Here is a 12,654-nt window from a genome sequence, read left to right as displayed (position 1 = left end):
TTTCGAGAGATGCATTGGGACAAGTAAACAATTAGGAAAACAGATAAAAAAAAACCTACTTAAGGCACAAGAATAAAAATTGGGAGAGGAGGGGTATTAGGATTGGCCTGGACAAGGATAAATGACGAAATAACTAACTATAGTAAGGTTCTATTTAAATGTATCAATTATTTCAATGGAAAATTTGTCAATTGCAGTCATTTAAAGTTTGTACTTTCTCTGTTATTTTTTACTTGATTTGTTTTTATTTATCACGCTTGTCAATGCAGAATTTTAACGATCAATAACTTTAATTCCCCATAAGTAAAAATTATATAAGTTATATATTATAATAGTGCTTAAGATCCCACTTGAATATATTTTGACTTATATATAATTCACAAAAGACGGTAAAAAAAGGAGTGGTGAATAATGTAAAAGCCAAAGCGGATCAAGTAAAAAACAAAACGGAGGAAGTATTTTGTAAATTGTAGCTATTTAAAAAAAAAATTGCAAATTGCAGCCCAAAAGTACTAATAAATTGTAAATTGCAACCTAATTTAATTTTTTCATCGATTTGCATGCTGAAAAATATTTCATTAAGGTTTTAGGGGTCATTTTAGCCCTTAAAGCCGCAAATTGAGCTCGGAATTTGCAAAAAAATAACATAAGTGTCTCGTTTTGAGTGTAAAAAAGTATCGATTTGTGTGAAACTATTTTTTGCCGTAAAAATGAGGCCCTTACATTAATTTTTTGCCAATTCTGAGCTCATTTTGGTTTTTTATGCCCTAAAATGACTCCTAAAACCTTTATGCAACAATTTTCGACACATAAATCGATGAAATAATTGAATTGAGTTGCAATTTACAATTTATTAGTACTTTTAGGCTGCAATTTGCAATTTTTTTTTTAAATGACAGCAATTGACAAATTTTCCTTTTTCTATTCCAATCTTATTCTTTACTTGTATCAAATCAGTGATAATCAAAATTTTATCTATATCTCACACAATATATTCCAATTGAATATTTTTCCAAATTAGAACAAAGAAATAATTAGTACATGTAGAGTATAAAATATGGATATTATATATCATGATTATAAGATAAAAAAGAGTAAGGAAGGAGGGGAGGTCCATGCAGAAGAATCAAAGGCAAGTTTATCCTATTGTAATGCAGCAGAGATGATACTCGACGACATATTTCAGGGGGATGCACTTACAATTTACTACTACTATTACGATTTCTACACTTTACCCACACTCTTTTTCTCTCTCCTCTTCCTATTGGCTATTTTTATACTCATGTGAATACCATCAACTTGCTTATTTCTTGTGGGCCCCACCCCCCTTCCCATACATAGCCCACAACACATACATACTCTCGCCCTTTATCACTCCTCCCCACTCTATCCTTGAATCTTCCTTTCTGTTGACCCACTCCCCAAACTTACATTTTTCTCCTTTTTTTTTTATTTTTATATTAATTATTTATTTTAAAAAATAATTAATTTCTATGTTATAGTTATACTTTCATAATTATATTATTTTCTTACTTATTTATTTATTTCCTTTAGTAGAAAACTTCTTATATATACCCCTCTTCAACCTTCCCAACCTCATTCAAACCCCACATAATATAACCCAACTTCTCACCTCCCTTCTCTCTCTAGAACTCACCATCTTTCCTAATTTTCTCTCCCTAAAAGAAATATTTATTCTAAAAGTTAATTTTTGATATTTTGAAAAAAAAAATGGATGGAAGTAGTATGGATGAAAGTTCTGCAACGAGTGAATCTCTCATTAGTACCACCCCACAACCTACAATAATGGTTCGTAATGTTATCAAACCCGCTCCCTTACCCTGCAAGGCGTCCGCTATGGCGGGCAGTCTATGCCGGATGGGGAGCGGTACGAGTGTGGTCATCGATTCTGAAAACGGAATCGAGGCCGAGTCGAGGAAGCTCCCATCATCAAAATACAAGGGAGTGGTCCCACAGCCTAATGGCCGGTGGGGGGCTCAAATCTATGAGAAGCATCAGAGGGTTTGGCTTGGTACTTTCAATGAAGAAGATGAAGCTGCTCGTGCATACGACGTAGCTGCGCAACGGTTCCGTGGCCGTGACGCTGTCACAAACTTCAAGCCGCTTTCGACGGAGGATGAGCTGGGTGCTGGTGAGCTACGGTTTTTGAACTCGAGGTCGAAGGCCGAGGTTGTCGACATGCTCCGAAAACATACTTACATCGATGAGTTGCAGCAAAGCAGGCGTAATTTTAAGGTGGACGTTGAGAAAGTAGGAGTTGGATCGATTTTATCTGGTGATAAAGCCAAGGCAATTGATGGAAGTAGTGGAGGATTTGGAAGGGAGCAATTGTTTGAGAAAGTAGTGACTCCTAGTGATGTAGGGAAGTTGAATAGGTTGGTTATACCTAAGCAGCACGCCGAGAAGCACTTCCCGCTCCAAGGGAGTTCGGGTGGGAGCGGGACGTGCTCCTCCTCGTCCAAAGGCGTACTGCTAAACTTCGAGGATGTCAACGAGAAGGTCTGGAGGTTCCGGTACTCGTACTGGAATAGCAGCCAGAGCTACGTCTTGACTAAGGGGTGGAGCCGATTTGTTAAGGAGAAGTGTCTTAAGGCCGGGGATATTGTAAGCTTCCAGAGATCTACTGGCCCGGACAAGCAGCTCTACATTGACTACAAACAACGAAATGTCAGAAACGGCCCTGAGCCTGAGTCTATTGAGGCACTGGACAGGGACAACCGTGTTGTTGTCCAGTGCCCAGTAGTGGAGGTACGATCAACTGGGCCAATGCTACGATTGTTTGGGGTGGATATTTGTAAATCTCCAATTGTCATTAGTGAAAATGTGGTGGCCGAAGCGGCGGCCGGAAATAGATGTGGCAATAGGAAGAGGTTAAGGGAGGTGGAGTTGTTGACCATGGAGTCAAGTAACAAGAAGCAGATGGTGGTTGCTGCCTTGTGACATCTAATTAATTAATTTTGTTTTTTTTAATTATTCTAGTTGATTAATTGTTTAATGTGGAGATAGGTGTAGGATGCAGGTGGTGCAAGTTGCAATATGTAAATTAGTATAACAACCCACAAAAAAAAAGCAAGAACAAGAAAGAAAAAACACAGCTGAAGAGAGCTGGTTATGTTTTTATGTAAACTTTGAAGAAAAAAAATTACAAAAAAAATAGTATGAAAGGAACGAAAGTTCAAAAGCAATGGGAAAACTGTCCATCCTGCTTTATGTGCATGATATGTCAATCAAATTTTTAATTTTTTGTAATTTAAAAAAAAATACTTTTTGATTAAAAAATATCCCAATTTAATTAATTAGTTTGGATATGTTCCTCATGTGGTTAATTAAATAAATGAGATCTTTTTGGTGCATAATAAGTAATAAAGCACCATTGATATGCAATGCAAAAAAGAGAGATTGCTACTCCTTTTGCATCAAAGGTAGAACTTAAAATGGAAATATGTTATATACAACATGATTAAAATAGTAATGTTGAGTGGAATTACAAGATGGAGAAAGGTCGGATCGATTGTTTAATAATGAAAATGTGTTGTTATTTTATGGAGCAACAATGGAGGGGATAATTATGAGTAACGTATTAGGTTTTTTTTCTTCAAGATATGTAAGCATTAAATTAAAACAAGATCTGTTAAATCATCTTAATTTTAAATTTGAAAGAGACTAGTGATTGAAAAATACTTCCTCTATTTCATAAATATTGCAACAAGAATGTAATTACGCATCCCAAAGCACATTTTATATGTTAAATAACTATAATTATATAAGAGTATTGTGCAAGTATTTTACGAGATGAATCTAACAAGACCGAACATAACTATATTTTACTTTACGTACAAATCATAATTTGTGATCAAACAAGCATGGTGAATAGTGTAAAAGTCCAATTGTTGCAATATTACTAGAATGGAGGTATTATTTTATAAACTAAGTGATGACAGTCTGTATAAAGCAACGCTTAAACACATAATACTTGACTTTTATAAGTAGAATAATTCATGTAAATTGTGAAGAAAATTACCACACTCAATATTATAGATATTTATTTGTACAAATAAATAAAATAAAAATAAAAACTTTTATTTATTTCAAGTTTCACCATTTTGTTAAGCTATGTTTTTGTTAAGGTAACCCAACATCTATCCAATGTTAGGTTTTCACCCAACCTTTATTTCTTCATCTTTCCTTCATAATAGTTTGAAATTAGCGAATAGTTGAGGAGTTGTTAGGGTGTCAAATATTCCAATCTCACCATGCAACTTGCATATATTGAAATGACTTTAATATCCAACAGAAATGGGTTAATACAAAACCGTACTCCCACTTGCCACTATTATAATTATTACAAGTATTATCTTTAAAGTTTAAACAAATGTATTACGCCAAATATATTTTTTCTGTTGAGAATTTTTAATAAGCTTTTCGAATTCAAATAGACTTGACTTTGTAGAGGAAGGCACATGATGTATCGACTGTACCACAATTAGCTTGTTACTATAACTTTCGATTATCAATTATCAAATATCAACACGTAAAGGGACAAAATTACATTATTATAGACCGTTTTTACAATAAATGTATATGATTATAACACATGATGATAATTAATTTCTTAAATTGGTATTATTTTAGATTAATTCCTTTAAATTCTCTTCGAAACCTTATTATTCATACAACATTTGATCTCACCAGAACTAAAAGCAGATAGAAAACAATCACGGAAGAAAATTAACAATGAAAGAAAGAAACTTAAAGCACACTTCATATAAATTACAACCCTAAAAGAAAAGTCACCCCTTAGAAAACTAATAGAGAAAAAGTCAATTTCATATCGATTACAACCTCGAAAAAGACAGCCAAATCTTAATCAAAAATTAATATACAAAGGAATTGTCATCAATTCATTCCATTATATGTAAATATGAAGATTTAATTCATTGATATTCATACATCATTATTATTGTGTTTAGTTATATCTTCACAAGTAGATACTTTGTTTCTCTTCTCCCCCCCCCCCCTTCCTTTTTTTTTTCTTTTATAATAAAAGACTAAAGAAAATATGACAATTTATCTCAACCATATGTTGATTTGAACATTTTAACAACTTAATTATTTTTGTAAAAATAATTAAACAAATTACTTTCTCGTGTATTATGAAAGCAGTGAAGCTTGTATATGGATTTTTTTTTCAGTTTCTATTAGTTTCAAATTTCCTTAAATTTATTTGACTTTTCGTTATTATAATATGATTTATATCCCGTGCAATACTAAGAGTAATGTACAATAGGAATAATGTTAGATTTGGATCAGATTTAGGTGATAAGTCTTTCAATTTGGTTTTAGGCATTCAGCAAAGATAATATTCGGATGTAAAGCCAATTGCTTGCTATCATAAACAATCCATATTACATTCTTAGTATTAGGTTAGGTCATTCGCTTTCGGTTCAAATTATATAAGTTGGGGTACGTAGAATTGATATCGGATTAGTTATAACACAGAGTATTAATAATAATCTATCAATTAAGTTTATCACGATAATTTTACTTTTACTACGAGTTAATATAAATTATTGTCATTATTATGCCTCCTTCCATCTCTGTCCTACAATGAAGAAAGTAAAAAAGAATAATTACTAACATGTAAGTTTGATAGTTTACTCTGGCCACCTATTAGGGGCTGTTTGGTTGAACTTCTTGGAATGGATTGGAATGGATTTAGAATCCATTTTATGATTTTATTTGTTTGGTTGGGCTATTTAAGTATAGAATCTTATATCTGGGGGATTCTAACTCCACCTCATTCCATTGGAATCTCATACCCACCTCCCCCTTAAGGATTGATAATCAGTATGAGAATTCATTCTATGATTAAACCAAACAACTTTAGATTGATATGGGATATAGAATCTTTACTACCCAAGTATGAGAATCCATACCAATCCATTCCAACTTAGTGAACCAAACGACTCCTAATTAGTTTTGGGATAGAATCCGGATATATAAGTTTGTTGATTTTTATCAACTCTTCCAACAAATATGGTTTTGGTATAGTTTACCCCATTGAAGATATATCATTTAGTGATAGTACAGTGCTCTACAAAGTATTAATATTTATTGGTCTTTCAGTATTTTAACATGAAAGATTGTCATTTCAAAAATCTAATTAATAAATGAATAAATAAAGTATTATTAATGCATCGATTTAACCTAACTTTCAATATTTTTTCAAATACAAAAAGAAATCGAGTCACCAAGCAAGAATTGAATTCAAACAAATTTGGACTAAAACGAACCAAAAATCCAAAATCAAAATTTTAGTCTAGTCCATTTCGTTCGGATCCTAATTCCGATCATGTGTGTACACCCTAGAGCCTAAGAAAATTGACCATGAGAGAGGACCATACAATTAAAAAGGCCAAGTCAATTATTGTGTGAAGCCCTCAAGACTAATTCCAACATTGTACCAAGAACAAATAGTACGTAATAACGTTAAACATTATTTATGAATATGACATCGAATCCAACAAAACAATTCTGATATTAATCCAACATTGTCAGAAAACTTTCTCACTATTCTTAGTGCAATTCTCGTTGTATACATTGCATGGTACAAAATGATCATTCATATCATAAAATCATGACATTAATATTACTATATTTGTACATGGAATTCGTACTTTTGTACATACAACTTACATGTAAAGTGGACGCAAACGTCTAGATACATGCATGACGAAACATAGAGATATTTGGCTGTTATAAAATATTATTGAATCTCTAACCTTATAAAATAAATTATTATACATGAATTTATTTAAGAAACATATATATTTAAATAAGTTAAAATACAAGGTACATTTCTAATTTTGTCTGTACTAAAAGAAGCCATTCGACATTTTCTGATGGCTATATAAATTCTTGACATAGGTGACCCATTTATAGAACTATACATTGTATTAAGCTAAATTATTTATAATATTGTATGTATAGGTTTATTTGTTTGTTGAATGATTATTGTAATCTAAAGTTTGAATCATGTGATTAAATCAGAAATGAGAAAGAGTTGTTGGCAGCCAGCTATGTGTCATTTGTAGATATCATCACTAATTTAGTAGTTTTACTACTAATTAATTGTCTAGTGGTCTGGATTGCAGAGCTTTTGTTAATTATGTGATTAGCGGATCCTTGGAAACGTGATTAAACATGTTTAGGAAATCAAAGAGAAGGTGATATAATTAAGAACGTTATTCTCGAAATGTTTAAACAAGTTATAGAGCAAAAATAATAAGCTAATTAAGTTCAACAAAAATAATAAGCTATTTAAGTATGTCTTAAAAAAGGGCAAGCGGTTTAGAAGGTTTGTAAACCAATATGAAACTTTTGAATGCAAAAAATTATAAGCATTTAACTTGTCCAAAAATAAATAAAATTATAAGCATTTAAGAAAAAAAAAATGTTAAATTCAAGAGCTTACATTTCCGAACAATCTAAAGCTAAAATTACCATTCATATTTCAGTGAAGTTATAAATATTTGGCTCTATATATCAAGTTCTCTTCATCTTACAAAATTAATATTCTGTAAAATAAGTTAAAAAGTATATAAAAATAAGTTAAGTCCAAGAACGATAAAAAAAATTATTGTGTAATAAGTAATAACAACAATTTAATTTAGCAAAAAAAAATTATGTTCAGTATATATAAGGTGAAAGTTAAAACTCTAATAGTATAAGAATTCAGACATATTGTTCACCTTCGTGGGTTCATATTGTCCTATAAATTAGTCAATTAAAGTTAGCTAGGTTTTATTGAATAATAATACTCCGTAGTATATTAGCCAAGTTTCAAAGCCAATCCATTGTCTCTCGTCTCACAAAGGCTGCTAGTTTCTTCGATTCATAGATTTGGACTCCATATTAGAAGACATTTTATTTTTCAGTTCTTTCTTTGATTTTGTTTCCTGGTCGATCTCATGTATGTAAAAAGAGATGGAAGTGTCGTTGTTCATCATCTTGTTAGGTTAGTGCAATTTGTTATTGAACAAGTTTAATTTAGGAGAATTATTATATTTTTCCTTATGTACTAATGGACAACTTGTCAGAAATTAGTAATAGCAATAATCTTTATTTTCACTATTCTATTAAAAGATGATCTCAACCAATAAATTGACAATTTGGACGATTAATTAGCTTACAATCACACAATGACACAATAGTCAGTTGGGTTGAAAATTATATTTGAAAAACCCTTACAAACATATATGGAGCTCTAACAGTGAACTCCCACTTTATTTTCGTAGAGATATCCACTCATTAGACATCAGACTTATATACTTCTTCTGTTTTTTTATTGTATCATAATTAAGCACTTTTACCTTTCACTTAAGATTCTTTTACCATTTTTTGTGATTATTCGTAAGGAAAAATATAGTTATATGGGATCTAGTTAGGTTTGTCTCGAAATATACTTTTCAAATATCAACTTTTTATAAGTTTTTACAAAAGTATAATTAAAGATATTAATAAACAAAGTAATGCATTGACAAGCGTGAAATCACTCCTGATGCAATAAAAAAAAGAATAAAAATATATAAACAATCACACAACATGCATTATTGAGTTATTGCAAATTTAAAATGCTTTTGTGTTCTGCTCTTGGTTCAGTTGGTTGTGTATAATACGAAGTATTACTAGGAACAACCTCCTTCGTTCTAACCTCCTAGTCTATGCAACAAAATGCAACAGAATATTTTCAAATTTGTTTCATTAGATTCTTGACAAAAGAAAATTTAAAAAGAGAAATAGAATAAAAGTTGAAAACAACTTGAGTTCATTTTATATGGCATTGTAAACAATTAAAGCAAAGAAACGATAGGAATTATTCTTTTTTTGGGTTTTATGTTGTGTTTTGCTTTAGGGTATATGATAAAACTGTCTCAGTTATTACCATTGTGCAATAAATGGTTCTTTATTTGGAATATATTTTGCTATGAGTATAATCCTACAAACGTATGATTGACTAATAAAATTTCACATAATAATGATTCTTTTTTATATAAATCCTCATCGGGAATTAATAATCATATACTCCCTCCATTTTTGAATATATAATATAATTGAAACAGTCAAATTTAACACATATGTCAATGCACTAGTTTTACATTATAGATATATATGATTAAATATAGTAAAAAAATAGTACCTCATTTCTTATTATTTGCAACAAAGAAATATTTTATCTCTCACAAATAATACATCTTAGTTGCAAATAATAAGAAACATATAGAGGTATTATTTTAAAAGTTGGTCTTATGAAACATTACATTAATACCTATTCAAAATATATTTCACGATAAAATTTATTTTTTTATACGTGACTACAAACCAATGGTCAAAGTTAGTATGTATGAATAGTGAAAAAAAAGTCAAATGTGCTAATTATTTAGGAACGGAGGGAGTAATTAAGTAATGTAATTTTAAACTAATAATGTGACAAGCTTACAACTTAATTTAACGGAATAAGTATAATTCACCATTTATGCACTCAAATTCTAATATTTCCTCTGTGTTTAAATAAATAAAACGTTTTCTTTTTGCAGTTGTGTCAATGCAATACTTTGGCTGATGATATCTTTAATTATCAATAGGTAATAATTACAACAATTGAATATTAATAGAATATTCATTGAGACGATTTCAATTACCCACAAGACTATATTTATTCTTATATATAAATCACAAATATTAGTCAAAGTGAATTTTATGAATAGTGCAAAAAGTCAAAACGTTTCATTTATTTACACACGGAGAGAGTATAATTTAATAATTTGATCAATATAAGAGATTTTTTTTAACCATTTTTGCTTAAATTATAGAGTATTAGAGTATATATAGAGAGAGTATATCATCACACGATAAATGATATAGACGGAATAGAGGATAGATAATGTAGACATTAAGTACTACCCGTATATCCGTTAATTATTATGTGCAACTTTGAGGTATTATTTTTGATATATAAAATATTCTAAATTTGCACATAATATTTAACGGAGGTAGTACTAAGAGAACAACTAGACGAAGATGAAGAAAAGGAAAACAAAAGGAATCTGGTTGCCAAGGAAAGTGTCGTTATCTTTTGAAGACTTATAGTAACACTGTTAATAACTTGCTTATCAGCCAGATGTAAACATTTTAACAGGCATAATTACAAGATAACGACTTCATAAAAATTATTGCTTTAGCATACTTTCAGCGTGCGTTTGAATTATCTTTATTTCTATCTAGCCGAATTTTATACAGGATTTTAGCTGAATTCAATTAATAAACCAAACTTACTTCTTTCTGTCTTTTTCTATCGTACGGACAACTATTACTATCGTCTTAATTCTTAGCTTATCTAAACAACTTTCACTAATATTACTGAGTACTAAATTAAATTAAAATAAAATTAAGTTTGCTTTAACAAAATTAGATAAAGTTTTTAAGAATTTTGTTGTAAAAAAAAAAAAAAAAAAAAAAAAAGATAAAGCTTAGCTAAAAATTGAGTCATTATTTCTTGTCAAAAAAAAAAGTCATTATTTAAGCAAAAATAATTTATGTCAAAGCCTTGGTGTTTTGAGTTCTATCAATACAAAGAGTACAATTAGATTCTATAGCTAAGACAATTAGACAAATGACAATCACATATAAAATCACCATAATAAAGATTGAACCCATACAAATAATTATGGAGTACGGAGTATAGTGTATTATTCACTTGAAACTCAATGGATTATGAGAAAGTATTGGGTGCGGATTGTCGTACGCAAGGGTGATATGTTTCACTTGTTGGCTGATATGTTTCATTTGTTGGTTGATATGTTTTTTATTTGTGTTGGCTGATATATTTCTTTTATTGGCTGATATTTTTTTTTTAATGTTTAATATGTTTCTTTTGTTGGCTGTTATCAGACATCAGTTAACTGATATGTTTCTTTAGTTGACTGATATCTTTATTTTATTGGCTAATATATATATTGTAATTGTTGGCTTATGTGTTTCATTTTATTGGCTGATGTGTTTATTTTGTTGGCTTATTACCTGTTGCTTTTGTTTGCTGATTTCATACTTTTGTTGTCTGATATGCTTTATTTGTTAGCTGATATGTTTCTTCTTATATGAATCTTTTGTTGGCTGATATGTTCCTTTTGTTGGCTGATATGTTCTTTTTGTTGACTGATACGTTTTTATTTATGTCTGATATGTCCCTAATGTTGAATGATATCAGACACCAATTGGCTGATATGTTCCTTTTATTGGTTGATATGCGTCATTTGTTAGCTAATATGAATAACAAAATACAAAATATTTTTATTTCCTTTTCTCTCCTTTTTCCCCCTCTTCCTCTCTTTCTTTCTCTCTCTCTTTCAAATGAGTATGTATCCAATGTATTTCAAAACATATCCGAGTAGGTATAGTCGTATTGAGTATATACACCACCACACCAACAGACCCACTAAATGTTGCTGTATCTTTAACTTAATCTATCAAACTCATCCTAATAATTGCTACTCATCCTTCTTCAATCAACTTAACCACCAATCGAACCTAAAAGTTTGAACTCCACCTGTTTTGGGTAAAAATACCCTGGGCCACGTGGACCAATAAGATGGTGACACGTGTCACCTTACGAGAGGTTCAAAAGAACCAATCCTCTCTTGACACGTGGCACACCCAGTCATTGGGAAAAAGGCGGCCTTCCTTGTCTAATTCCCGAGAAAGCCCACCATTCCTAGGTTTCCGTACCCTAGAATGTCGGCACGCATCCCGAGACCCTATAAGTAGGGAGATGTTCCCCCATGGGAAAACATTCAGAAATATTCACAAAAACAAAGCAATCATTAATTGCAGATATTTACTCCTGATCTCGGAATCCGAGAAGATACTTTACTTTCTGCGCTTTTTACATCATTCGAACACGTTCTAACTTGATCATCGGAGGCGGAACTCCACCCAACCGGGGTCTCCATTGTTTTGCAGGTACAGGAGTTCGGAATTCAGTCTTGGTGTTGTAACTCTCCCGAGGGACACATAAAACCCCGAAACATTTGGCGTAATATGTGGGGAGAGTACTTCTAAGATGGCTTCACAAGAACCTGTACTGCCTCCCAATGAGAAACGGCCTACAGCCGACTTTGAGGTCTATACAGACCAAGACACTGGTGATGACTTAGAGGTCGAAACTTATGTGGCCCCAGACGGGTCACTAAGAACTAGGTGCACCCGTCCCATGGAAACAAGGGAACGAGGCAAAGATCAAGCTGGTCCAAGCAAGCCAATCAGACAGCCGTCTGGACAACCCCAGGCGGCAGAAGGCGCAGCCCCAGTTACTTGAGATGAACTCATGAAATTCATGATAAGTGTCATAGGGGAAATCAAGGACCTAGTCAACCAGAAGACGGCTGGCTCCAGCAGGGGTCAATCGGCCAAGAAGAAAAGGCCAGTCAAGGATCGAGTGCCTACTCTGCATCTCAAACCAAAGGATGAAAATCGGCCCTTGATTGATCTGTTTATGATCCGATTCCCTAAAACAGGGAAGAGGAAGGCCATCAGGCATGTTCAGCCGGATGGCTCAAAGAAGACTTATTCTGACGC

General features: G+C 31.8%; 1 protein-coding gene across 1 annotated transcript; it reads left to right on the top strand.

Annotated features, from left to right (window-relative positions):
- The first annotated feature begins 1,591 nt into the window (after window positions 1–1,591).
- Window positions 1,592–3,237, top strand: LOC110691264 (AP2/ERF and B3 domain-containing transcription factor RAV1-like). The gene has a single exon (XM_021868189.1). The coding sequence runs from the start codon at window positions 1,732–1,734 to the stop codon at window positions 2,959–2,961; it is 1,230 nt and encodes a 409-aa protein (XP_021723881.1). The 5' UTR covers window positions 1,592–1,731; the 3' UTR covers window positions 2,962–3,237.
- Window positions 3,238–12,654: the final 9,417 nt, after the last annotated feature.

This window comes from Chenopodium quinoa, unplaced genomic scaffold (genome assembly GCF_001683475.1).
Source record: "Chenopodium quinoa cultivar QQ74 unplaced genomic scaffold, ASM168347v1, whole genome shotgun sequence".
In the NCBI taxonomy this organism is placed as follows: Eukaryota; Viridiplantae; Streptophyta; class Magnoliopsida; order Caryophyllales; family Amaranthaceae; genus Chenopodium; species Chenopodium quinoa.
This window is presented reverse-complemented; position numbering and strand designations above follow the sequence as displayed.

What these genes read in the sequence shown, in the direction of transcription:
- LOC110691264 (XM_021868189.1), top strand. Translation starts at nt 1,732, where the DNA reads ATGGATGGAAGTAGTATGGATGAAAGTTCTGCAACGAGTGAATCTCTC.